The sequence below is a fragment of the Neltuma alba genome, unplaced genomic scaffold (assembly GCF_004799145.2).
Source record: "Neltuma alba isolate B1F8T4 unplaced genomic scaffold, ASM479914v2 tig00003613_pilon, whole genome shotgun sequence".
Classification (NCBI taxonomy): domain Eukaryota; kingdom Viridiplantae; phylum Streptophyta; class Magnoliopsida; order Fabales; family Fabaceae; genus Neltuma; species Neltuma alba.
In genome coordinates, this window is record NW_021633354.1 from 28,228 (window position 1) to 55,197 (window position 26,970).

At 37.6% G+C, this 26,970-nt stretch overlaps 3 protein-coding genes, 1 long non-coding RNA gene, 5 other non-coding genes and 1 pseudogene across 10 annotated transcripts; 2 read left to right on the forward strand and 8 right to left on the reverse strand.

Moving 5' to 3' along the window:
* Window positions 1–1,373: 1,373 nt before the first annotated feature.
* LOC114742024 (transcription factor MYB108-like) lies at window positions 1,374–2,393 on the reverse strand. Its single transcript, XM_028930274.1, has 3 exons — window positions 2,228–2,393; window positions 1,948–2,077; window positions 1,374–1,839 (listed from the first exon to the last, which is right to left on the reverse strand). The coding sequence occupies exons 1-3, from the start codon at window positions 2,391–2,393 to the stop codon at window positions 1,374–1,376; spliced, it is 762 nt and encodes a 253-aa protein (XP_028786107.1).
* Window positions 2,394–5,605: 3,212 nt separating this feature from the next.
* LOC114742031 (small nucleolar RNA SNORD34) lies at window positions 5,606–5,689 on the reverse strand. Its single transcript, XR_003739824.1, has one exon. It is a non-coding gene; the product is annotated as a small nucleolar RNA SNORD34 (small nucleolar RNA).
* A 123-nt stretch (window positions 5,690–5,812) lies between these two features.
* On the reverse strand, window positions 5,813–5,915 carry LOC114742029 (small nucleolar RNA R30/Z108). Its single transcript, XR_003739822.1, has one exon. It is a non-coding gene; the product is annotated as a small nucleolar RNA R30/Z108 (small nucleolar RNA).
* A 99-nt stretch (window positions 5,916–6,014) lies between these two features.
* On the reverse strand, window positions 6,015–6,124 carry LOC114742032 (small nucleolar RNA Z107/R87). Its single transcript, XR_003739825.1, has one exon. It is a non-coding gene; the product is annotated as a small nucleolar RNA Z107/R87 (small nucleolar RNA).
* Window positions 6,125–11,082: 4,958 nt separating this feature from the next.
* LOC114742022 (gibberellin 2-beta-dioxygenase 2-like) lies at window positions 11,083–12,683 on the forward strand. Its single transcript, XM_028930273.1, is given in 3 exon segments — window positions 11,083–11,319; window positions 11,321–11,508; window positions 12,624–12,683. Coding segments are annotated over 3 exon segments (390 nt in total). The 5' UTR covers window positions 11,083–11,127; the 3' UTR covers window positions 12,634–12,683.
* Window positions 12,684–12,897: 214 nt separating this feature from the next.
* On the reverse strand, window positions 12,898–14,156 carry LOC114742023 (uncharacterized). 2 transcript variants are annotated; one of them, XR_003739820.1, is made up of 2 exons: window positions 13,709–14,156; window positions 12,898–13,395 (listed from the first exon to the last, which is right to left on the reverse strand). It is a non-coding gene; the product is annotated as an uncharacterized LOC114742023 (long non-coding RNA). The 2 variants fall into 2 exon arrangements; XR_003739821.1 differs by having other exon boundaries at window positions 13,652–14,156.
* LOC114742030 (small nucleolar RNA R30/Z108) lies at window positions 13,708–13,810 on the reverse strand. The gene has a single exon (XR_003739823.1). It is a non-coding gene; the product is annotated as a small nucleolar RNA R30/Z108 (small nucleolar RNA).
* On the reverse strand, window positions 13,909–14,018 carry LOC114742033 (small nucleolar RNA Z107/R87). The gene has a single exon (XR_003739826.1). It is a non-coding gene; the product is annotated as a small nucleolar RNA Z107/R87 (small nucleolar RNA).
* Window positions 14,157–17,481: 3,325 nt separating the features above from the next.
* On the reverse strand, window positions 17,482–18,435 carry LOC114742025 (transcription factor MYB78-like). The gene is made up of 3 exons (XM_028930275.1): window positions 18,279–18,435; window positions 18,013–18,142; window positions 17,482–17,872 (listed from the first exon to the last, which is right to left on the reverse strand). Exons 1-3 carry the CDS (start codon window positions 18,433–18,435, stop codon window positions 17,482–17,484), a joined length of 678 nt encoding a protein of 225 aa, XP_028786108.1.
* A 6,231-nt stretch (window positions 18,436–24,666) lies between these two features.
* Window positions 24,667–26,081, forward strand: LOC114742026 (galactinol synthase 1-like; annotated as a pseudogene).
* Window positions 26,082–26,970: the final 889 nt, after the last annotated feature.

The following is a 26,970-nucleotide window of genomic DNA, read 5'->3' on the forward strand; positions in this document are numbered from 1 at the left end:
TTATAAATTTTTTTTCAAATTAATCCTATTGATAGAAGGCGGAGAAAATTGATAAAGATACTTAGAGTGTTTTTAAAAAAATATCATATTAACAAATTTAACTAGCATTCTTAATCTATTCAAATTAGTTAATTAGATCATATATTAAAAACGGTAAGAATAAATATACTAGTAGGGAAATATATCCGCCTTCTTTAAATATGGGCTATGACATTCTGTTTTTTTCCCCTCTTGAACCCTACCTTCTGGTTTAAACAAAAAATATTTACATAAAAACCAAATCATAATTTTAAAAATAATTTTATGATATATATATATAATAAATATGTGAGAAGAGTTTAAAAAGTATTTTTTAAATCATTTTTGCTTTTAGAAACTGCTCTTATCAAACATACAAACTAACTAGATATTTTAAGATTTTCAATCAAATCACCAACATTATTATCCTGCCAACCGAGACACAGGTCTTGACTCTGGCGTGCCTTGCCGGCAGCCCCCTGACTAAACCTACAGTCACCTTACCCAGAATCAAGCCCAAAAGCCCAATTACAAGCGGCAGATGGAGACCTTGTAAAAAGCAAGATATGTACCAATAGGGGTTGGGTCTAGCAGAAAGGGTAGTCTCTTACAACATAGTGAACTAAGATTCGAATCATCTCTCAGGAGGATGCCTATACTTTAGCAAAAATAAAAAAGATATGTGCGCTTATCTCAATTGTACCCTGTCGAATTGAAGCAAGACCTAGAACAGATTGAAATCGAGAGGTGTTTAAATTTCCAAGTCGAAAGTTCTGTGGGTAATGATAATTCAAAGCACGATTTCATTCAAATAACACGGGGACGGAAAATTAAAAAAAATCGTGAGTGTTGTACTAAGATTGATTTTACGACGTCAAAACACAGCGACGCGAGGTCAACTGAGTCAGTCTTCATGCACTACTGGACTGAAAGAAACGTTGAAATTAAACTGAGGGGCCATATGATACAAGGCAAAGTTGCTGGATCACGTAATTATATCCTCTTCTCTTCCACTTCCCAAACCAACGTTTGATTCGGGTTTTGTCTGGAATTAAACGCACAAGTCCAAACACAATACAACCCCACCACCATTTTTCAAACCCCACTCTGGCTACCATTACTCAGATATATTCAGCGCTGATTGGTGGGCCCCACTTACCAGCTATTATCAGATTAATCAAATATATTCAGCGTTTACTGAGCGCAGCTCTTAGCTAAGAGCCTATGATCATACATGCAAAAGAAAAGAAAAGAAAGGATGGTTGACTGAGTATGAAAGATGGCTAAAATACTGTTTAAACAAAATGGTTGCGAAGGCTGCGGCCCCAAGAGTGGCTTACTTCTAGATATTAAAGTCAACCATGGGTCGGATTAATCAATATCTCACCGGACAGCTGCTGTTGCAAGAACCAGGTGTTTTCATCCGTCCAAGACTCGGCAACTCCAAAACCACCGGTCGCCTCAAGCGCTTGCATCTCCGACGATTCCACTTGTCCTTCTTCCGTAAAACTGCAAAACAGGTTGGACCCGGAGAGAGGAGGAACTTGCGCATGAAGTAGTTCGGAGTGCGCCGATGGCAGCGCCGTGAGACAGTGGTCGCTATGAGCTTGGGCATTCACAGGGCCAGGTCCGGATGAGGATGAGGAGGCCCGGATCCTCTCCAGGAGGCGAGGCATCCATACGAAACGCAAGGCGTCTCTAAATTGTTTGCTATTCTCGTCGCATTTCAATCGTTTAGCCTGTCTCACCACTCTCGTCCTCCAATAGTTTTTTATCTCATTGTCTGTTCTGCCTGGCAAGTGCTGCGCGATTTTCGACCACCTTTGGAAAAAGGCATGAAAACAGAGGATCATTTATCTCAGTCAACAAACAAGTCATCGCTGATGCAAGTTAGGAACTTAATCGTACAACTGTAGAAGCAAAATATACCGATTGCCCCAGCGGAAATGGAGGTCGATAATCAAGAACTGTTCTTGGAGTGTGATATTGCCGCGTCGAACCTTTGGACTCAAGTAGTTTAACCATCTTAGTCTGCAGCTTTTGCCCGTTCGCTTAAGACCTGTCCTCATTTATTATATATCCTTCAACTTATCAGTTACTAACGACAGAAGCATATAATCACGAAGCAAAAACAGCAAAGAAAGGTTGGCGTTGTGCAGTAAAGGATATTTTAACTGAATTAAAATTAAAAATAAAAATGAATACTTGCCTGCACAGCGAGCAACAGAGCTCCATCGGCCTTCGCCATAAAGGGTGATGTAGTTGCTCAGAATAGAGTCCTCTTCCTCTGTCCATGCACCTTTCTTTATTTCTACTGTCTCTGCTTCATTACCGCACGGAGCGGATGAGCCACAATTGGACACACTTCTTGTCATGGTATGCTCCCCGCTGCAATCTATCTCCCTCGGTTTAGAGTAAGAAAAAATCCGGGCTCGTATTTCTCAAAATGAATGTTTTGGTCTAATTATATAGTTCAACACGCTTAACTAAGAAGCAGATTGCTTGAAACCGTCGCCTCAATCTGGTATTGGATTTAGAACTAACTACACGGAAATTTAAATGTTTGCAGCCTACACTTGTTAATAAATTGTCATCAGTGCGGTTCATTGTTGTTTACATGTAAAACATGAATTAAAAAATGTAGAAGGCTTAGCTACCCACCTTTGAAGTTGTGCTCTTTGAAATTTTTACGCTGGGAGCTAATTGAAGCACCACGCCATAATTATAATTTACATTTACGAAATTAAGCCTAATATTTGATCCCTTGAACATAAATAGTCACACTGGTGGGTCCTACAATGCAAAAGGTTAGGGCAGTGGGATGCCAGTGCTGAGTCGCATAAAATAATTACCTTTACTTGCAGCACAATTGATGATTATTAAATAAGCAAATGAAAAATGCTTTTTGACCTGAGCACTTTGATGTTTTTGACCTTGTTATTTTGAGCTTAGCCTCTGACTTATCGTTTTTTTTTTAGGGCAGGGTAGGAGAGGAGAGGAAGGACGGGATAAGGGAGGATGACAGGCTTTTAATCTTATGTTATTTGGTTTGATTTAAAAAAAAAAAAGAGAGAAGAATATTTAAAGATCTCTTGTTTGGTTTCAAGGAGGAATGAGAATGATAGTAATAATTAATTTACTATTTTATCCCTATATATTAGTTTATATTTTCATTTATATAATCCTCTGGTCCTTAATACATGATCTAATTGTTAAGTTAATTTTTATCCTAAATATAAAACCTATTTCTCATATTTATCAATTTTTTCTAAATTACTCTTATTGATATTCCCTCAACTATAATCAAGTAAAAGAAAGATGGAGGATATTAAAGAAGGTGATTATAATGTTTTAGGCAAAACATATCATATTTTTCACTATTAACTAATTTACCCAATCAAATTAGTTAAATAACTCTTGTATTAAGGACCGAAAGAGTATTATATAAATTTATTTACATCTTATTTCAAATTGTAAAATGGTATAGTTCAATAATTATTCAGTCTTATCATATTAGTATTTAAAAATTAGTACAGTAATTTTTTATTTTAATAAATACAATATAATTTAAATAATCAACTTAATAAATTTTATATGCTCCAAAAAAATTAAATTTTCGTTCTTTTCCTATTATTTGTTTTCTTTCCAACTTTATCTTAATTAATAACATAATTAGATTTGTAAAAATTAATTCATTTTGTAATAATATAATTTTTCGTTGCAATAATATTTTTATTTTAAGTTAATTTTTATTATAATATATTTTTAATTATAATAATATCTATTTTTTATTTTTTCTTATGATAATATATTTTTATTTAAAATAAATCTTATAATAATAAATCTTATAGATATTAATGAAATATCACAAAAATATATGGTCTAGTATTTTGACTCCATTTCAACAAATCCCAACTCGAGGAAGCCAAAATGGGGCAAGGGAGGCTCTCTCCTCCCCTCCAAAATTTCTAACTAAATTTTTCCTCCCCTCCCCTATCATTCCCTCTAACCAAACACCCCCTTCCCTTGGGGCCATATTCATAGACGCAAAAAGGAGAAACCTCTAGTATATTCCGCAATCCTGCACCGGGAGCGGGAGCAACCGCATGGCTAGAACATGGAATCCTTTATTTTCCATCAAACAAGCATCCGCGTATTAGTGAGCTCAACTATTGACTCTCTATGGTATCTTCTCTGCAGCTATTTGATCTTTCTGTATTCTTGCCTCAAACATGAAAGTCCCCTGTTTCTTGCAAGTAGTCCAACAATTCAGCATTCGTAGCATCACTGATCCCTAATGGGAGTAATCAACAATCCGATTGTCATAAACTTATATGATAACACCGCCACAGCCTGCACAGCCACGACTTCCTTTACCATTTAGCAGCATCATCATCATTGAATTTCACTCATCCGTCGCATTCAACTCATTAACACATTCTGTCATCCTAGGAGTAAAGATGCCCCTATGGAGCTAATTCGGATCCTCTACACTATTCTGCGTTTCTACTACGCAGTCTTGAAAAAAATGTTTATTTAAACCTGTATCAATTGCGGCAAGAACTTTCTTGATGATCTCCAGGTGCCCAAATCTTGAAGTCTTTCGAAGTTGAGCAGCGCAATAATTGTGCATAAAGAAACTTGGAGGCCAGCATGAAACAGTTAGATGCCACACTGGTTAATGAGAATTGCTCCTTCAACTATGGAACTGGTCCGTGTAAGATTTCTTGTGGCATTAAGAGATTCAAGTCCCTTTAGATATCTTATTCATGCTTTAACTGATTTCCTGACGGGCACGGTGATTGACACACTTATTCCCAAGGTGCTTTCCTGCTTGATTATACAAATGCAATCGATTCTGCTCTGCCCTTCCCTGTCCTATTCTTGATTCGGTTCCCCATCTTTCTTTAGGCCAACTGTTCAACCTGAAACACCCTACTGACTTTTTTTTTTTTTGACAAGAAAAACACCTTACTGACTGAACTTACCGCATATATCCCGGAGGATTCGTTTGGCAGGGCAGGCAAGATGTTCCAGCCCGCAGTGCACCTTGTTTAACAGCAGGGGCTTCGCAATTCTTAAGTCATTCTCTGTTGTTCTCTTTACTAATCATCAAACAGTCTGGGGTTTCCACTCTAATCAACTTTGGGTTTCTTCCTTCTTTTTTTTTTTTTAAAAAACTTCTTAGATTTATCAATCGCTAAGCCTAGCAGATGCGTTTTCCCATCTTTTTCCCACCGAGCAATCATACTTCAAAACAGGATTGCCAGGATTTGGCAAAACAAAAGTCCTCAGGACATGTAGAATTGCGTCATTAATTTCAGGTGACGTTTTTTTTTAATTTAAATCAGCCTGACAGATAAATTATCCACGAGTCATCTATCTTATTGACTCATCCAGCATTTGTCATAGTTAACAAAAGAAGACAGGTTCGGGTACCTGTATATGCAGAGTCAATCCGGCTGCCCCTGCACCGACGATTTCTGGGTAGAGACATGTATTTATTAGCAAATTTTCAAAGGTCATATCGATCAGATACTGATTTAAGTCCGCGATTTTACTTTCAAATATCGAATAAAACATCTCAAGAGGTCTCAGACTATAGGAGACATCATTATCTAAAACAAGATCATCAGCCAATGTAGGCAATTTTAATTCATCACTGACCTCGCCCATCAAACCTAATCAAGGATACTATCTCAATAGGAAAAACATAAACAGAACAACATGAAATTTACGGTTTAAATAAATGTGAAGCGAGTGGAGGGATCGATGATATAGAGGGGGAAAGAGACCACTCAGTGGTGGCTATGGAGTATAAGGTTCGATTCTGCCAGCAATCTTCCTCAACTTGAAATATCAGAAGAGGGAGCTTATGTATCCTCATCGTGGATTCTCTTTCCCCAAAATATGAAAGAAAAAGTCGATTAATTTGAAAGCACACAGAAAAATAACATCGGGAAAGAATTTAAAAGAAGAATAACGAGGAAGGAAGAGATCACTCAGGTCAGCGGGGTGGTCGACACGCAAAGTATCATCCCAATAGAGAGAGAACCCTGCATTCCGGTCTGTTGAGCTTGAATTTTATGGGGTCATCACCGTGATCTCCTCATAAAGGTTACAAAATCATACTAAAAGATGAGAGATTTGCGTAGTAAAAGCAAAAAAGGGGGGTTTAAACGAAATCGGAAACCTACAACCGCGGAAGCTTTTTCATACAGGAGTGGCCAAGACGGCGGCTTGAGGAAAAATTCTTCCCAGCCTCTCAATTTATAGGACGCACACACTCTAGGGCTTTTTTTTACACTTTAGGGTTTCAGAGATTAGCGACCTCTCCGGGATAAATCGCCGTCAGTGTTTTTTTAATTTGAATAACTCATGAGCAGATAAATAATGAATGTCTGGCGTCTGGCCAATAAAAAAGATAAATAAATAATGAATGATTTATTTTTTAGCTATGTCAGAGAAATAGGGATAAAAATTATTTGTTTGTTAGGATTTAATTGTTAAATTCTAGTTGAAATATAATAGCATGATTGGAATAAAAATTGTTTCGTCTAATTTATTCCGTCATTATATTTTTACATATTAATAATAGAAAAATATATTTCATGACATGATGAATTTTACTTTAACTTCGTTAGCAAAAAAAAAAAAGAATTTTGCTTTACCTGCGAGAAATTTCTACCTGCAGTAAGAATGTACATGTGTCTTCACCAAAAAAAAAAAAAGAATGTACATGCGCACATGTTGTTAGGAACTGTGACCATTGGCCAGAAAAATAAATCATATATAAATTGTTTAAAAAAAGTTAATCTAGCATTTTAGCAGCAGCAGCGAGTTACTTGTTTGGTGCGAGGGGATGAGCTAGAGGAAAGAGGGAAGGAGGAAATAAAACATTTAACAAGTTTAATTTAAAAAAATTAAAGAAATAGGATTTTAAAATTTTGGTAAAAACTATGTAAAATAAAAGAAGAAGAAAATTTAATTAAAAATTTTTAATTTCACTTTTTTAATTGTTTAAGTCAAGCTCAATAAAATTTTTCCTCTCATCTATTTCTCTCACACCAAATAGACGCTTACTCTATATTTGATATGAGAGAAATAGAAGAAAAGAAAAGGGGAAAAAATTTAATAAGCTCAGTTTAAAAAATTAAAGCAATAAGATTAAAAAAAATTAATTAGTTTTCATTACTCTTTTATCTTACAATTTTTTTATATTAAAATTTCAAAATCTCATTTTTTTAATTTTTTTTAATTAAGCTTATTAAAAAAATTTCTCCGCTTCCCTCATCTGAGTCATGCCAAACGATCCATTACGGGATTTAAAATATAACAAAAATGAGAGCAAACCTTATTTTCATAATACTTAACTCAATTAATATTTAATGAGAACACAAAAGAGAATGAAGGGGAGAACAACTCTTATGCTTTACCTGATAGGAATAAAAGTTGAGAGGAAGAAAAATATAGTTATGCTTAGATAGACTAGAGAAAATAAAAAAAAATTATGTAAAATATTTATGAAAATATATTATATATAAAATTAAATAAAATTAAAATTGTAATAAGAAGAAAATTATACTAATATTAGTGTCATCAAATAATTTAAAATTAAGTTATTTGGTTTATATGTATTTTTTAGATCATTATATCTTAAAATCAAATTATTTAGTAAAAATGTTGTCTTAAGATTAAAAAAAAATTAAAAAGTGAATACTTTTTAGAGAATAGTAAAAGAAAATAAATAGAGAGAAAACAACTTAAGAAAACACGTTCAGTGTTCAATGTTCACCCCTCGTTTAACTAGGGATGAGTATTCGGTTATTCAGTTCGATTAATGTAAATAACCGAATAACCGAATATAGCATAAATACAACACCGAACCGAAACCGAACATGGTAATTGGTAAGATAACCGAACTGAAATAACTGAAAATATTTCGGTCTGGTTAGTAGAGTAATTCAGTTATTGGGCTTTTTTAATACTATTATGGCCCAACTAAGCTGGACCCTTTTTTTTTTGGGTAAATCCGTTTAAATTGGTCTCTCCTGATATGTTTTTTGCCTGATGATGACACCAAACCCTTTTTGCATGCTGATGACACCAAATGACCCATTAAAATATAAATTTGAATCACCACTTGCATCTCACAAATTTTCCAGGTCCTCCATTTTCAATTTTTATATGTTAGTTACATATCAATTTTAAAATATAAATATATAATAGTAGAATAAATAATAATTAACCTCTTTCAAGCATAAGTCTATAAGAACATACAAACCAACAAAAAAAAATCCAAATATAATTAAAATTCAAACAAACCAACCACGTAACAATAACATAACATGTGAAATTTAAAATTACAACAAATTCCAGCCCCTTGTATCCAAATTCCTTGCATGCAACTTGCCACCAACACCTAATTAAGTAAAAAAAAAAAAAACAATTACAACAGATTATATAAGAAACCAAATGAAGAAACCAGTTACATGAGAGGTATTCTGGATTTAGACACATATCATATATATTGTTCTGGATTTAGACATATATCATATATCTATAATTTACATCTATGCGTATATATAGTTACATACTACCAAAATGACGTGCTCTTGTATACTGCCATGTTAATTTCCTTGAAACATCAGTTTTTGACTTGCTAACATATCATTCGGAGAATTTAAGGGGACATATCATTCGGAGAATTTAAGGGGACTAATGCACGGTAGAGACTAGGAAGGCCGCATATTGATCTTTAACATATGCTTTACTTGAAATTTCAAATTGCAAACAATAGTTTCTTCAAATTATTGATAATTCTTGTACAACTCCGACCCAACAATCCTTTGCTGTACATTTTCATTAGCATAACATATCTTTGGTATTCTGGATTTAGACATATATTGTTCTGAAATAAAAGTATAGAAATATTTCTACTTAAAAAAAAATACTTGGATTTTGTTTTGTGAATTGTGATCTAAAGCTCACTTGAGCATAGTGGAGAGTGAATATTACGAAGTTGAAATGCGCTATCTTTACATCTATCTGGAGAAATAGATCATTATCTTTTAAGAAAGCCTGAAATGGAGGAAACTTCAGTCACATTTTCAAATATTCCACATACTAAAGGAAATCAAATGTTTGTTTATATATGATGGAGGAACAGATCATTAATCATGGACTCACGACTCATCACTCATGGTCACTGATGCAGACGAGGCTGTGTCACTGTCAGAGACTGGAGAGGACACCAGAGAACAGCAGGCTTCATAGGGGTGGCTACTGGCAAAGACAAAGCAGGGGTGATGTCCAAATGGCAAATAAACTAAACTGACTGAAGGCGGCAGTGACAATTGAGGTAGGAGAAGAAGGTGAGAAGTTGAGTGAGAACTGAGGAAGAAGGAGGGGACTCATAGGAGGCTGCGGCGTGCGACTGGGATTTAAGGCAATTGGGCGAGTTCGAGTGAGAGTGTGATCTATTGCGTTCGATTGGGTGGGGTGTGAGTGTGATTGAAGGAGTAAACCTTGAGTCCTGACGGTGCGTTTTGCGCGAGAGGTGAGGGTCTGAGAGAGGGACCGAAATATTTTAAGGAAGAGGAGAAAAATAAAAATAATAGAAAAAAGAGAAAAATAAAAGTAAATAAAAACAAATTTTAAATTCGATTATTCGGTTATAACCAAAATATTTTTATACACATTGAACCGAACACCGAAAATCGAAATAACCGAAAAAATAAAAACCGAATTAACCGAACCAAAAAAACCGAATTAATTTCGGTTCGGTTCGGTTTTGCTCATGCCCTACGCTTAACCATCTGCTGCCCCCAGTCCTCTTGCTCTTATTCTCATGAATAATCTCCGAATAGTAATTGATGATGGGAGAGGAATGCAGTGTGAGATGGATACAGGTGTCAGAATAGAGTGCGGTGAGAAAGATGCATGATTGACCTATCATTATTGGGAGCAAGTGGTTGGTCCAATCACATCGCTCACTCATGTAATTTTAGGAATCAAGGCTTCTCACTACGTGAGCCGTGAGCATACAAAATCCTGTCCCCTCCTCCTGTTGCATGTTTTACTGCCAAACCTCGTCCAGCATTTGGTCCCAGTTAAAAATATTTTACAAAAGGGGGAAAAAAACCAATCCAAACCAAACCAAAGCGAGACGAGAGGCCCTGTCTAGATTATATTGATGCTTCGCGGCAGACGCTACAAGACTGGAATAATAGTGTTCAAGTGAAAACAGACAAACCGCCACAGAATCACAAAGACAATTAGTTAGTTAATAACATCAACAATAAGATTAAAAGAAACGCATTGATCCTGCCACGCCCAACAGTGCCCACGCGATTACTGCTAAAGGTCTGCCTAACTAATGAGCAGAATCCTTCTTTATCCATGGAACGAGGCTAATGAATCTGGTGCGTTCATATAATTTAGTTGCGTGCAGCGAGCAGTGGGCGGAGGAAATGGAGAACAGAGAACGTGTCTCAAGTCTCAGCTCAACAAAAAGCGCCTGAGAGAAAAAGGGCACCCGACAACGTCTTCTGCAGATATCTGAAAGGCCAGATTCCTAGTATTCCAGTTTGCCAACATTTACTCAGCATCATCCGCTTCCCACTTCTGACCTTTCCCGCCAGTCCCGTATAAATATATTAATCAATACTCATTTACATTTTTTTTTCTAAAATATAGGTATCTTTTGATGGGAGGTAATCCTTCGAGGCAGAGAAGGGCATGCCAACATGTCTCACTTCCGACTTGACTTTGAGATTAATTGCTCCCACCAAGTCAATCCTTTTTCATCTCATTTTTACCCGAGTTAGCTTTTTTTTTTTAAAAAAAAAAAGTCCACGCCTCCTTCGTTAAACATCCTTAACAAAAATCAATTCCTTAATTATTATATGATTACTAAAGTCACCCAGCACCCCCACCTCTGTCTATCATATTATTAATCGCCTCTCTCTCTTCCCCCCATCTTCCTCCTCCCCTCCCTTATATATACACGCACGCACACAATGCCACCTTCTCCAACCGCAGCTATCCCTCTGTCCATGTTCTTTATATCCATCTCTATCCTTTCGCATCCCTTGCTCCTCCTCAGCTATGGTCGTTCCCTCTTCAAATTCCATGAGAAGCAAGAAAACAAATGCCGTGGGAATCCCGACTGTGGATCTTTCCATGGAAAGGTCAGAGTTATCGGAATTGGTGATAAAGGCATGCGAGCAATATGGCTTCTTCAAGGCGGTGAACCACGGCGTGCCGGAGGAGGTCATTTCCAGATTGGAAAACGAAGGAATTTGAATTCTTTTCCAAATCCACCTCAGAGAAGCGACAGGCTGGTCCGGCCACACCGTTTGGTTATGGTTGCAGAAACATAGGCCCCAGTGGGGACATGGGTGACCTCGAGTATCTCCTTCTGCATACAAATCCTCTCTCCATCTCCGACAGATCCAAAACCATCTCCAACAACCCTACCGACTTCAGGTTACCACTTACTGCAACTACTTTAATTATTCTTTTATCTTTCTCCCATATTTATATATACTTCTTCATTAGTTACATATTACAGTCTTCAAACATATTAAAAAGTCGCGTCTTATAGAAGTAGAATAACAGGCACAGACACAGGGTTGGCCAAAAATTAATCTATATTATATGGATTTGACTTGGATAGCAAACCAAGAGGAAGAGGGGGAACAAGAGCTTGGTGTGTGTTTCTTATATGCCAAGCAGGATGGCGGGTCTGTGCTGACTCTCTGCTGAGTAGGACTAAAATTTTTCTCTCTCTAAACTACGCTGACGTTTGGACGATCATGAATTATTGTGAATCTTAATTCGTTCATTGTTTGTTACTGACAGCTGGCCGATGAACGTACAGTATAGTTTAAGCTGATTTTGCCCGCCAACTGATGTTTGTTATGTGTCCCAGACCAGACATGTTTTATTTTTGCTGGTCTCTCAAGCGCAGAAAGAAAAAGTCAGGATATTAAGCTTCACGCTTAATCTAGTAAATACATGATTAGATGATTGTGTGGACTTTCTATTTTTGAGTAGATGTGTGGTGTATGTATTCTTGTTTTCATGTTACTGCTTCGTCTGTCTGAAAGCGACTCGCACGCACTGTGTTATATGCGCGTCGGGACCGATTAGTCGGCCATCCCACTCTGGTTCCCGACTTTCCACGGGGTCCTCCGTTCTTGACGCGTCTAGGTTTTTAACTTAACATCGTCATGATTTTCTCACCCCTCTTTGTAATTATTTGATTGTCTCCCTCTGTCTACCGCTTGATTCCTTGCAGTGTATGTGAGTAAGCTAAGCTTGCTTACGGCTGAATTTTCTATTAATTCAGAACTGAACAGGTTTGCAGCAACACGTGCACTACTCCCACATGCACGTGTTTCATTTCATATTTGTTCGCAAAAATAAAATATATATGATTCAGTTTTTTGTTTACTCTAATCAACATATATATATATATGTACACATGTGTTTTTACATATATATACTGACACGGCTTTTGTTCTGCGCTGCTATTGAGTAGTGTATATATTTTTGAGACACCATACGTCATAGCAAATCAAATAAAACTAATTTTACAGGAAGAAATGAAATGACTCTGCCGGGTGAGCTTCCAATCAAACTATAGCCAGCCAGATGCGGTAAGTTCCCTGGAATACTGGCGAAGTGACCGTAGCAGAGTATTCTGCTAATTTTTTCTGGAAGAAAAGTATGACCAGAACAGTGGGCCCTGCCCTTGTAAATCATCATGTGGAATTGCTTAATCTCTGGCTGTTCAGCTAACCACCGATGATTACTTCGTGGAATGGATACGTGAAAACTCCACGAGCATCTAAATCTTTTGAATGAGTTATGAGCCAGCCACCACCAGTCCAGAATTCATTAAATGGGACACTAGGACAAGTGGCAAACACGGGGGTTCACTTGGAATATACATATATGTATAAATATTTCTGCTTTGGGCAAAACGCCAAGTGAGCACATAATCATGCTGCTCAAGGAACATACTAGATTCATAACCAAAAGTCAGAAAGACATCAATAACTGGAGGATTATTATATTAAATCGAGAGCTGATCAGGGACGCTCAGAGCCACTCGGTGCTGAGGATCAATCACTACCCTCCATCCAAGAGCAGCGCCAAGCGGGACCCATCCATGGGGTTCGGGGAGCATTCAGACCCTCAGATACTGACGATCCTGCGGTCTACGGAGGTCGGGGGACTCCAGATCTGCACGCGGGACGGGCTCATCCATCTTATTGACTCATCCAGCATTTGTCACCGTGAACACAAAAACAGGTTCGGGTACCTGTATATGCAGAGTCAATCCGGCTGCCCCTGCTCCAACGATTTCTGCGTAGAGACATGTATTTATTAGCAAATTTTCAAAGGTCATATCGATCAGACAGTGATCTAAGTCCGTGAATTTATTTTCAAATATCGAATAAAACATCTCAAGAGGTCTCAGACTATAGGAGACATCATTATCTAAAAAAGATCATCAGCCAATGTCGGCAATTTTAATTCATCACTGACCTCGCCCATCAAACACCTAATCAAGGATAATATTTCAATAGGAAAAATATAAACAGAACAACATGAAATTTACGGTTTAAATAAGTGTGAAGCGAGTGGAGGGATCGATGATATAGAGGGGGAAAGAGACCACTCAGTGGTGGCTATGGAGTATAAGGTTCGATTCTGCCGGCAGTCTTCCTCAATTTGAAATATCAGAAGAGGGAGCTTATGTATCCGTTTCGTGGATTCTCTTTCCCCAAAATATGAAAGAAAAAGTCGATTAATTTAAAATCACACAGAAAAAAACATCGGGAAAGAATATAAAAGAAGAATAACGAGGAAGGAAGAGATCACTCAGGTCAGCGGGGTGGTCGACACGCAAAGTATCATCTCAATATAGAGAGAACCCTGCATTCCGGTCTGTTGAGCTTGAATTTTATGGGGTCATCACGGTGATCTCTTCATAAAGGTTACAAAAACATACTGGAAGATGAGAGAATTGCGTAGTAAAAGGGAAAAGGGAGGTTTAAAACGAAATCGGAAACCCAGAACCGCCAAAGCTTTTTCTTAGCAGGAATGACCATGACGGCTGCCTCAAGAAACTACTGCCAGCTCCCGGCATCTCTATTTATAGGACGCATATACTTTGGGGCCTTTTTTTTTTTTTTTTTTTTCTTTTTTTATGGCCAGCATACACTTTAGGTTTTCAGAGATTGCGACCTATCCGGAATAAATTGCCGTCAGTATTTTTTCCCCTCTTTTTTTTTTTTTTACTACTTCCAATCTTGATTATAAGAACTAGTTAACTAATTTAAAAAATTAAAAAAATAAATTAAGTTAAGTTATTTATAATAAATAGGTGTTGTCTTTTCTAAAATATTTTTACTAATCAAATTTACTAGCTAGAATTACTATTATTAAAGATACTACCTTGGAAAGAAATGCATAAATATGATAGACAAAGTGGATTGTGGTCTTATAATTAAGACTAAAATAAAAATCAAACGATATCTTATATTAAGGATCGGAACTAGTATTTTTTATACAGTACCTTTTACGATTTTTTAATTTGACTAACCTATGAGCAGATAAATAATGAACGCCTGGCCAAAAAAAAAAGATAAATAAATCATGAATGTTTTATTTTTTTTAACTATGTTAGAAAAATAGGGATAAAAATTATTTGTTTGTTAGGATTTAATTGTTAAATTCTAGTTGAAATATAATAACATGATTGGAATAAAAATTGTTTCGTCTAATTTATTCCGTCATTATATTTTTATATATTGATAATAGAAAAATATATTTCATGACATAATGAATTTTGAGAGAATGACTAAAAAAAAAAGTTGAAAATTACAAATCCCAAATCAGATTTAGTAACACGATTTTTTTTTGTACTGATAAGTCTAAATTTACAAATGACAATAAATTTTTATTGTTGATATTTACAAAATTCTAACTTTTTTTTTGTCATTGTCCCATAAATTTTACTCTAACTTTGTTGCCCAAAAAACAAAAAAGAATTTTACTTTGCCTGGGAGAAATTTCTACCCGTAGTAAGAATGTACATGTGCACATGTCGCTAGGAACCGTCACAATTGGCCAGAAAAATAAATCACATATAAATCATTCTGAAAAAGTTAATCAAAATCAATCATTTCTTTAAAAATATAAATAGAGCATTTTAGCAGCAGCGAGTTACTTGTTTGGTACGAAGGAGTTAGAAGAAAGAAGGAAGAAAGAAATTAAACATTTAATAAGTTTAATTTAAAAAATTAAAAAAATATTTTGAAATTTTGGTAAAAAGAATATGTAAGATAAAAGAGAACAAAAATTTAATTAAAAACTTTTAATCTCATTTTTTCAATTTTTTAGATCAAACTCATTAAAATTTTTTACTTCATGTTATGAGGGAAATAGGGGAAAGAAGGAAGAAGAAAAATTTTAACAAGCTAAATTTAAAAATTAAAGAAAAGAAATTAAAATTTTTAATTAATTTTAATTACTCTTTTATCTTATAACTTTTTTATATTAAAATTTTAAAATCTTACTTTTTAATTTTTTAAATTAATTTTATTAAAAAAATTTCTCCTTTCTCTTTATTTTTATTATACCAAACAAACCATTGTGAAATTTAAAATATAGCGAGAATGAGAGCAAATCTTACTTTCATAATACTTAACTCAGTTAATACTGCCTCCGGTCCTTTTATGCTTTACTCGAAGGGAAGAAAAATAGAGAAAAAGAAAATTAAAAATATTATCATTCCTATTATTAAAATAGATGAAAAAAATTAAAAAAAAAGAAAAGAAAATGAGTAAATATCTAAACGAGTAAAATATTTATGAAAATATATTATGTATGGAATTAAATAATCAAATTAAAATTAAAATTAAGGAAAATTATACTAATATTTTTATCATCAAATAATTTAAAATCAAGTAATTTGGTTTATATGTATTTTCAGATTATTATATTTAAAATCAAATTATTTAGTAAAAATATTGTTTTAAGATAAAAATAAAAAATAATACTTTTTAGAGAATAGTAGAAGAAAATAAATATGGAGGAAAAAAAGCATGTGAGGATGGGCAACTGAGGAAAACTTATTTTCCTTCCCAAATTTTTTCATTTGAGAGAAAATTTGAAGAGCAAATAAGACATGAAACCCACCTTACTTTTTCTTATATTTTTCTTCTCTCTCATATTTTCAGATTTTCTCTCCTATCAAAGCAGAAAAACTCATTTTTCTTCCTATTTTTTTTAATCCAAACAAGGGTTAGTTTAAACATTAATTTCAACTTTTTAAAGCACAATTAAAATAATGTTAAATTATATTATCAATCTTTTATATTATTACATGTTTTGAGTATTTTTACGTATCCTATTAAAATGAAATGCTATATCACTAAATTTATTTAAAAAATCCTAGAAAAATATTGGTCAGTATGAAAAAGTTTGGACTTGAACAGGGAAAACGTAATTCATAGGAAATAAAAAATTCCGTTAAACGATAGAAATCAGCTTCGTTGGAAGCCACATTTTTTTTTTCTTTTTTTATCAAATTGCCCCCTTGCATTCCAAACTAATTTTCACTTTTCGGCCTCTGCAGTTCTTTGCTTCATCGTCGCTTCCTGTTAGCAACTTCACTGTCCGCCGTTCACAGCTTCGTCTCCGACCACCGCTCACAGCCTTGTCATCTCTCATTTACATATTTACTGTTGTAACATTAATTCCATGTTTAACATGCACAAGTTAAATTGTGGGCTTCATTCCCACAAATGCCCTTCCACCAAAGCAGTCTGATCAACTCACGAGCACTAAATAAAATCAAATCCCAAACACAAGGCTGTGATTTATTGTTTGAAACCAAACCATAATTTCAAAAGTATTTTTACGATTTACAAAGTAAATATGTGGAGGAGTTTGTCTTGTAAAATGTGCTTCTGAGGGTGTCAAACACTTTTTTAGTTTCATTGCCATCCCGCAAGCTTCATCTTTAACGCCGTTTTCCTTCACTACTTCGCGTCAACACAGCAATTTCGCGGAGATCACACTTTTCACGGAGGCCGTGGAAGAGGCCCCACAGAAAAGAATGAAAGAGCAGAGAAGCTGCGGTTTACAGGTGATAAAAGTCAATGAAGTCATTCAGCTGTGCTTCCCCTCAGTGGCTTAACATGCACAAGTTAAATTGTGGGCTTCATTCCCACAAATGCCCTTCCACCAGAGCAGTCTGATCAACTCACGAGCACTAAATAAAATCAAATCCCAAACACAAGGCTGTGATTTATTGCTTGAAAGGAAGAAGGCACTTTCATTGGCATCATCATTGAAACTCCTCACTGTGTTTCCTCCCTTACTACCTATCTACCTATATACATGTGCGTGTGTGACGCCAAATTACAAGACTGCAGCCCCTTAGAACTCATCACAAAGTTGTTGCCGCAAAAACCATATATTCTCATCGCTCCATAGATTCTCCAGCGAGTCTTCCTGCTCTACTGTCTGGGACACCGACCCGTTTACCGTTGGATGATCCGTTGTTTCACTGCTGCCTGAATTCGAAGCAACTTGGAGCTTAGCATAATTGGGTCTTGTCCACTCTGCTCTCGAGCTATGCTGATAGTCGGACGAGGCCCGAATCCGCTCCAGCATGCGGGGAATCCAAACGTAATGCATGGCGTCTCTGAACTGTTTGCTGTTGACGTCACACTTGAGCTGCTTGGCCTGCTTCATCACTCTGGTTCTCCAATAATTTTTTATCTCGTTGTCTGTTCTCCCTGGCAATTGCTCCGCGATTTTAGACCACCTAGTACATCATGTGACAACCAACAAAAGGGGGGGAGATGATTAAGTATAAGGGATTCCTCCAAATGGGTCAATATCCTCATTCATTCCATGTGACTGACTAAAGTGTCGTAAGTCATAACGAAAAATGACGATTCATACCTATTTCCCCAGCGAGAATGGAGGTCGAGAATCAATATCTGTTCCTGGAGTGTGATATTTCCGCGCCGAACATCGGGACGCAAGTAGTTTAGCCATCTCAGTCTGCAACTTTTGCCCGTTCTATTCAGACCTGTGGTTATTCAACTATTTGCCGTTATAGAATATAAACTATACACGTGACGATGGATGGTGGAAGGCTGGAAGCGCTCAAAGCTTGAACCATGGAAGAGATATTTTGCCAGTAAAACAGAGTGCTCAGTGGTTACCTGCACAGCGAGCGACAAAATTCCACCGACCTTCGCCATGAGTAGTCACGTAATTGGCGAGAATGGTGTCCTCTTCAACAGTCCATGGACCTTTCCTCACGCAAATATCGTCCTCACTTTTATTTGCTGCGGACTCCCATATCATCTTGGAATCCATCCCTCTGTTGTCCAGGAAGCAAGAGAGTACTTGGTGAATGAGGCAAAGGTGGGGAGAAACAAGTGTTCTGGGTTTTGTTTGTTGAACCCGTTATAGGGGGATTGGGAGTTATATATAGAGTCAGAGAAGACTCACTCACTGGTAAGTCTATACAATAAATGAGTGGATCGGCCAATAGTTTTGTGCGTCCAAAAGAAGAGAGCGGAAGTGCTCAATGCTCGATTCATTTAATCTGTAGAAAAGAGGACCTGTTTCAATAAACTATTGAGTTTAATGCGTTTACGAGAATTATGCTGTTATATAGAGTTTGACCCATTGACTTCTCCTTTATCCCCCCAAAGGCACGCTCGACGGAAGATATCATATGTATAAGTTGGGCTATATGTATCTGGTAAACATATCATTCGATCACTTCATTCAATTGCGGAGTGGTTGCACTGCGACGGTGTTATTAATTTTCCATACGTGCCATATCAATAAAGATTTGGAAGCCTTTTGACTGCTATGATCCTTGCTTTTTACCCGTGAGGAATGAGGATGATTAAAGGCCACGAGTTGCACACGCAAGGCCAACCACTGTGCCATACATCTTGTGCTTTAAATATCAAAATGACAATTATCTATTGGGCGAGAAGCATAGAAATGGGATTATAGGAGTCTCTGATTGTCTTGCACGCCCAAGAAAGGCTTTGACCCTTGACAGTTTCCATCACTCAGTCTAATGGTTGCTTCATGATTCAATGTTTCGGGCTCTCGTCACTCATCTAATGAGAGTAGGGAAGAATTGGACTCTGTCTCCGTGTGACTGAACAACGAGGGAGTGATGAACACGACGTGGACAGGAAGAATCGGACACTGTCTCCATGGGAAACTTCGTTTAGATCTTGAACGTGGAGTGAAATAAACCAATCATACGATATGAATTTGGTTTGAACTGAATAAAATGAGTCTTCCCTGCAAAAACTTTCAACCCCCTCAATCATGAATCGCGTAGAATTCAATTTCAATATAATCGATCATATTACTTGTATGAAACAGAAATGACGGTAACATGACCAGGATAGTCCGGTCCACGGCTTGCTGTTAAATCCCTTTACATTATGTAGAGTGAGTGAACCAATGTTCATTGGCCACGTGAAGAGAGAGACTTTGGGCAGAATGATGCTGATGCGGAATGAAGACGGGATATTTGACGCATTGCCCCCGTCAGGGAAGGGGAGTAGAACAGAGAAGGAAGAAATGCCAACATTCACACTCACAGGGCTAGGTTTCGAGAATGCAGTTATTCCTTCCACGAAATTGCATTCCAGTTTCCATTCCCATCTTCTCTTCCACTTTTCCGTATTGACTCTGGCTGCGTACAGTCCGCTAGTTTACCGTACAATATTCCATCTATGTGGAACTTTTAGGATCAGATATTCGTTTCTTAATTGAGAGGACATCCCTCGGTCAGAGCATCCATATTCCCCCCTTAATACGCATGCCTCTGAGCATCTTAGTTTTTGGTCCGAGTTATTAATTGCTGTAAAACGCATGCCTCCCAGACTTGCATTTTGCAGTGTTGTCCTACATCAATTCAACTGGATGTTAACGAATTAATAAATTATGGACCACTACTGCTTCGATGATAATTTAGTTTATGTTGATATATAACACATATACCTTATATTTACAAATGAAATCAGAAAAGTAACTGAATATAAATTTCATAAACAATCTAATTTACTGTTACAAACACCGATCTATAACAGCAAATCTACTCGTGTCTCGGGGCCTTTTGTTAAGTAACGTAATAGTTTTCATTCGTGAACAGGACTATATAGGCATTTTTCTCTTTTCTCTTCTTAAACGGGAGTACAAATAACAAGGTCACAGGGTTACGATGCTCTGCATAAATTAGCATTCGGGAGAATAATCATTTTTTTCCTTTGAAAAAAAAATCATTCAGGGGAACCAGTCTCGGATACAGAGACTCGAAGCTTATGACATATGAGACAGGGGGCAGCGTTTTCCAAGTGAGAGATTGAGACCATAGGCTGCAGAGGAGTGTACGCACGAGTATTAGTAACATTATATTCTCGATAGATATATTACGAGAAATTTCAACTCTTCAGTCATGTACAACCATATTCTCAATTGACTTGCTGATTATTCTCAGATTCCAAAATGATTACGCGTCTTTACCCTGCCTACCATGGCTTTAGATGAATGGAAAGTCTCGAATTGGTCGGATATCAATGCAGAATATGAAAAGCCACAATTAATCTAATCGACTCCATTTTTTAACTAGGAGAAATGCGTCCCCAGAGAGAGAGAGAGATGAAATTTGGAATTTGGAATCCTGGTCAGTTCAGAATACTAATCAATAAGCTATGCTCTTATGTTGTACAGACAATCATATTCTTATAGGCGATCATCCTATGAATTAGGCGGGTCAGTTCTGTGAAGCAACAGCAGAATAAAATGGTCGCTTTGGTTACCCATGGAGAATACAGCTTTTTTTTTCATTTCATGGAATGTCAAGCCATTCGTTGGCAAAAAAGAAAAAAAAAGAATGTCAAGCCCTGTGGTGGACGTCAATCAATTTATTCTGCAATGCCCAAGAGAAGAAAGAAGGAAAGAAAGACAGTGAAGATTGATTGTGGAGAGGGTAATTATTAACTACTAGTAATTATGAAATCGTGTTGTTGCAGATGCTCTGCTTTTACGCTGTATTCCATAGGATGGCTAATGTTCCCCGACCAACAAGAATCCCTTCTTTCCATGCTGCGTTGACTTGTGACATCCTTTTGTTGTCTGCAAAAGGAAAATTATTAATAAATTTCAGTTTTCATCAGATGGTGATGGTGCTTGTCTTTACTGTTTATCTCTCATTTACCAAACCATTAAAACCAATGCAACGCATCAACTTGTCCACATTCTGAATCATGATCAGCACATATATAATCATGGTATCTGCATTCATAACATGGCTGGAACACAAAACCAAAGCAGAGGGCGAGGCGTACGTAACAACGATGATGTCGCTGGGTGCTTGCACTGCACTCTGAAAAAGGAATATTCTTCCATGCCTATCATCTCCTCATCTTTATCCAAAGTTCAGCCATCTCAGGCCCCACGCAATTCTCTTCTCCATTAAGTGGTATTGTTTAACACGTATAAAAATCCCCACTACCTTTTAACTTTTAAGCGACTCCCTTTCCAGAAGATCAACCATCTCTATTGAATGGACGTGTATACCCCCATTTCATTTTCAGCCGAGGCAGCACGTCGCCCTTTTCCCTGCGTCCCGCTTCCAAAGCGCCGATGGGCCCATTGGACTACAACGAAGCCCATAATATCGGGCTTAAGCCCATTTCTGTTCTTTGTTGCGAACCCATCATGATGGGCGAGCCTGTGGGCTTCAGACACTCTATTCGGTGCACGTCCATGGATACGTTAATTGGGACGGCAACTGCCATGAAAAGGTTCTCCGTGCAAGTTAAGAACGACATTGCTTTTGGACTATATGCAACTCTTTTATTTTCCGACGTGCAGAAACTGGGAAAGGAAAAGGATCGGATCGAGGGTTGAAACGAGAATGCGATGGGGTGATAATTCACCAAATAATATTAATAAAAGGTGAGAGAAGGGGCCCGGAGGGAGCGAGGTTGTAATGTAATGTAAAGTTGGGATGGGGGGTGTTGCGTAGTGTGGCAGGGATGGAAGTGGGCGCACCGGGCCAAATTTTGTTGACACACTCCCATTTATCTTTATGCTATTCTATGCCATCTCATCCTTTCACACGCACATGATACTAGGTTTCAATTATAAAATTTTATTTGCAGGTTATAAATAAAATTTTAATAATTAAAACCAGAGGTACTATTTCATATCTTTAATATAAAAGTTAGTTTGATACTTAATTTGATCATAAATATAAGATCCCAATTTATTTTGTTTCTCATATTTACCTAATTTTTTTAATATAACAGTTACACATTTTTAAAAATTTATCAAATAGTAGTTTTAGGTAATATTTTGTGAAAAACAATACTTATTAATTACAAATAACTAAATTTTATTAATTTATTTAAATTAGATAATTAATTTTTATATGAAGGAGGGGACCACGATGTATATTTAGTATTTCACACACGCACCTCTCAAAGCCAACTCGTATCCATTTGTTTGAGTTGTCACCTTCGCTATTTTATATTATTTCCTCCCCTCGCATCCCCCCCCCGGGGGGGGATCACATCTCTGCCACGTTTCCCACGCCAAATTCCCCATTTACTGGCTTCGTCTCATCATGTCTTTTATTTGCACCGGATTCTGTCCTTTGCTCTTCGCTGGCAGACTGGCAAGTGGCAACTAAGATTCTTAGGATTTCTCATTTAACTGTGATTATAGTTAATTAATCAATGAGCTGCATTGGTAGAGCGACTGTCCAGCGAAAACGGGAAGTTTACTCCTTCCGCGACATTATTGATGCTAATAACCATGATCACAGGTCATAAATTCTACACAGTCGGGTCAATAGTTGGATCAGTCGACAGCTCGCGACCAAACTCCAAGCCTGTAGAAGCATCCACGTCTTTTCGTAATTAACCCCTCATGTAAAAATAATACAAGTATGTGAGAATGACCAGAGGGGAGAGCAAGTAGGGAGTTGGGCAGCAATTTTCAAACAGGTGAGGTTGAAGTTAAATTAAACCAGTAGGTGCTGATATCAAAATCGCCAATTAGGGGCTGCCCATGAATTGCGAACCAATGAAGTCGCACAGAAAATGAGTGGCCATACTTTAGAGCAGAGACTCAGAGAGATGAAAAGGAGCGTGCGAGAAAGTTCAAAACCACAGGCCCCACCATGTCACGACAAAAAGCCTGGTTCATGCTCCTTAAAATTGCAACTCAAATAGAAAGAACTTTCATAAAGATGCTAAAATATTGTACGATTGACCTATCCTGCCGGACATAAAGTGGGGGTTCTTCTGAGCTGGAAAGCGTATCTTAACAGATAAAAGCAATGCAAAATTAATTAATATAGTTTACATTCGATTACTTATTATTTAATTAATACGTATAGACAGCACATTGTATTAATATTTTACCATTTGTGAGACTGAAGTACCACCTCCAGCACCCTGAATTTAACACGTGATTTGGAAGAAAAGATTTGTATGAATAGGCCCCATCACGTCAAAAACTCTGGCCTAATACAATCACCCCACAATAACGTATGCTTGTTATATAATTAAATACGTAATATGTTCTTTATCAGGAAAATACAAATGATATATCAGGGGAGGAGAACTGAGGAGCGTCGGGGATTGTGGAAGGTCCTTCCTTGACATGACGCCTGCATCGCAACTCTGAATTTCAACCACGATTTAGATTTCCATTCCGTGATGGCGTCCCACGCACTTAAATTTGTCCATGCTCCAATTGCCTTTTTCTACTTCTCTCTCCATTCTTCTCAACCCACATGCTTACTCATATTCTCTTTTAAGGGGTGTTGAAACTAAACTATAATTTTAAAAATTTTTTATAATTTATAAAATAAATATATAAAGGAGTTTGTCTTGTTTTATAAAAAAAGTTTTTTAAAAATGATTTTTAGGGTAACTAAACACTTCCTTAGTCCATCTCTCATAATCTACTTTTTGTTACTACATCGTCGTATCGGATTGATTTATTCATAATTAACCCCCCCCCAATTTTTGACCGGAAATTTAAAAAAAAAAACCTCACAATTCTCAGCCTCATAATCATATTCTGCTTTTTCAAAATATTCATATATGTATTTATTCAGCTCCAAAATCAATGTCGGGGGGGTTCTTTACCATACGCACAACAAAAATTCATTTTATGTAACAAATTAAAGAAGGAAAGAGAAGCTCCTGGTAGTGCGAGGACGAGATGCGCCGGGAAGGGAATTAAAAATTAAGAATTAAAATAGTTGTCAAATGCGCCTTGTCAAACTGGGAGGATGCATTCACGTACATATGGGGAAACAGTAGCGTCTTCTAGCGTGTTCCGAGGGAGATAGTATTCCCGGGGGACCCTTTTCCAGAAGCATCCTTTGACTCTTCCAACGCCGTCAGATCATCCCTTTTCTCCACGTGGTCCACATACAGCCCTAGATCTCCTCAGCACGTACTGTTACCCGCAACCCCCATCTCGTAAAATCACATCGCCCCTTCTTGCCTATAAATTTATGCTCCACACTTCTTCCCTCCAGCTAGCATCTTTGTTGTGGTCGATTCCTTCAGCTCGGGCATCTTCCCCGTTCTCTATCCTGATCTCTTCTGCTCCCTGTTACCTAGGAGTCTAGAAGCCTCTTTCATTCGGATCCTTTCCTCTTCAACGCTTGCCGTCTTTGATTCGTCCCTCTCACTTTTGAAAACATGGCTCCTGAACTCGTCCTACCGTAGTTAAATCCGGTGTTTCACCGGCCCGGCCACGCTGCCGAGTCGCGCCTATGTCACATTTCTTGCGGGGAATGGAGACTACGTCAAAGGCGTTGTGGGTCTGGCGAAGGGTCTGAGAAAGGTGAGGTCGGCGTATCCCTTGGTGGTGGCCGTCCTCCCCGACGTACCGGAGGAGCACCGTCGATCTTGGAGTCTCAGGGCTGCATCGTCCGGGAGATCGAACCCGTTTATCCCCCCGAGAACCAGACTCAATTTGCCATGGCCTATTACGTTATCAACTACTCTAAGCTCCGCATCTGGGAGGTACCTTCTTAGTTCCTGCTTTCTTCGTCGTTACGTCTTACGTGTCTAGATGTCCTGGTAGGATCCGTTGTAGAACTCATGACGTTGTTCGTCTTCTCACTGGGCCCCGTGTCCGCGGAGGTCCATCAGCATTTGTGTAATTGAAAGGTTGATCAATTAATTTGAATGGGTTTACCAAATCTTTTACCCGCGGGCGGTGCTTGTATTTCACTTATTTTTGTGGTCGTAATAATTCAAATGAATGATTGCAGTTCGTGGAATATAGCAAGATGATATATTTGGACGGAGATATTCAAGTGTACGACAACATCGACCATCTATTCGATCTGCCGGGCGGACACTTCTACGCAGTCATGGACTGCTTCTGCGAGAAGACTTGGAGCCACACCCCGCAGTACAAGATCGGGTACTGCCAGCAATGTCCTGACAAGGTACAGTGGCCTGCTGAGATGGTGAACCACCTGCTCTGTACTTTAACGCCGGCATGTTCGTGTTCGAGCCCGGCATGGTGACATATTACGATCTCTTGAAAACACTCCAAATCACTCCTCCCACACCTTTTGCGGAGCAAGATTTCTTAAACTTGTACTTTAAGCCCATTTACAAACCTATTCCCTTGGTCTACAACCTCGTCCTCGCAATGTTGTGGCGGCCACCCTGAGAATGTGGAACTTGACGAGTCAAAGTTGTTCATTACTGCGCTGCAGTAAGTTATCATCCCCGAAGTTTAATTGGTTTAACATTCAATTTTAACTAGGTGACACTGATAAGAGGATTGTATGATGAATGTTGAACAGGGGTCGAAGCCGTGGCGATATACAGGGAAGAAGAGAACATGGATAGAGAGGACATAAAGATGCTGGTTAAGAAATGGTGGGACATATACAACGACGAATCCTTGGATTACGATAAGGGCAGATGGAGTCCAAGGTGATGCTGAATCAGTGAAGAGGGAATCATTGATGGCAGCAATGTCGGAGGCTGGTCAACTCAAGTACATAACAGCCCCTTCTGCCGCTTAATATAACTCCCGCCACGATGGCCGGACTCTACCCCAGAATGGAACCCAGATGGAGCGTTGGTGTTTCAACGAGATTGGTTCCTTTGATTTCTTGTAAAGGTCGGGGAGGTGGTTTTTTATTTTCCATATTGGGTTGGGATTTTGTTTTTTACGCTTAGGTTAAGCCGTGCCTGTTCAAGTGTTGGGGCTTGGCGCTTCTCGGCAGGGGGATCGCTTTTGCTCTGGTCCTTTTTAGAATTTGCACGCCCGCGTATATTTGTCTTCGCCTATAGGATGTGTCAACGTCAATATTTGTAAAATTTGCTACGTAAGTAATGTTTATGAAGTGAAATGTATTTCACGATGCAAGGAATTGTACTATTTTCTATGTCCGCTGGCCAATTGCGAACAACGTGCTTCTCTGCTCCCACGGTTTTTCCGGTTCGCTTGGGTATCATCTATACTTTGTATGTTGTTTGTGTAAGATGTAGCATAGATGAGAAAAATGTAGTTAAACACAAGGAACATGTTAAAATGTAAAATACTTTTCAAAGTATTCCTGACCTCTCTTGTTTACGCCTATTTGGATAATTTCTGTATTTCGTCAATGTGGACACAATAATGAAAGCGATGAAAATAGAAATAATATCAAAGATAAATTAAAGTTGCGGGTTTCTATTGTAATATTATCAGAACAGTTGGGGGGAGTGTGTTTTGAGAAAACGTTAGTCAAGCGTTTCTTGAAAATTCTGTTAAATGTAAAAAGTGCAGCTGGTCCGCGTGAGAATATATGAGCATCATGAAAATATTCCGGCTGGA

What these genes read in the sequence shown, in the direction of transcription:
- LOC114742025 (XM_028930275.1), bottom strand. Translation starts at nt 18,435, where the DNA reads ATGGATTCCAAGATGATATGGGAGTCCGCAGCAAATAAAAGTGAGGAC. An exon ending in TTTTGTCGCTCGCTGTGCAG is followed by an intron (nt 18,143 to 18,278) that starts GTAACCACTGAG and finishes GAATAACCACAG; the next exon opens with GTCTGAATAGAACGGGCAAA. An exon ending in CATTCTCGCTGGGGAAATAG is followed by an intron (nt 17,873 to 18,012) that starts GTATGAATCGTC and finishes ATGATGTACTAG; the next exon opens with GTGGTCTAAAATCGCGGAGC.
- LOC114742024 (XM_028930274.1), bottom strand. Translation starts at nt 2,393, where the DNA reads ATGACAAGAAGTGTGTCCAATTGTGGCTCATCCGCTCCGTGCGGTAAT. An exon ending in CTCTGTTGCTCGCTGTGCAG is followed by an intron (nt 2,078 to 2,227) that starts GCAAGTATTCAT and finishes AAATGAGGACAG; the next exon opens with GTCTTAAGCGAACGGGCAAA. An exon ending in CATTTCCGCTGGGGCAATCG is followed by an intron (nt 1,840 to 1,947) that starts GTATATTTTGCT and finishes CTTTTTCCAAAG; the next exon opens with GTGGTCGAAAATCGCGCAGC.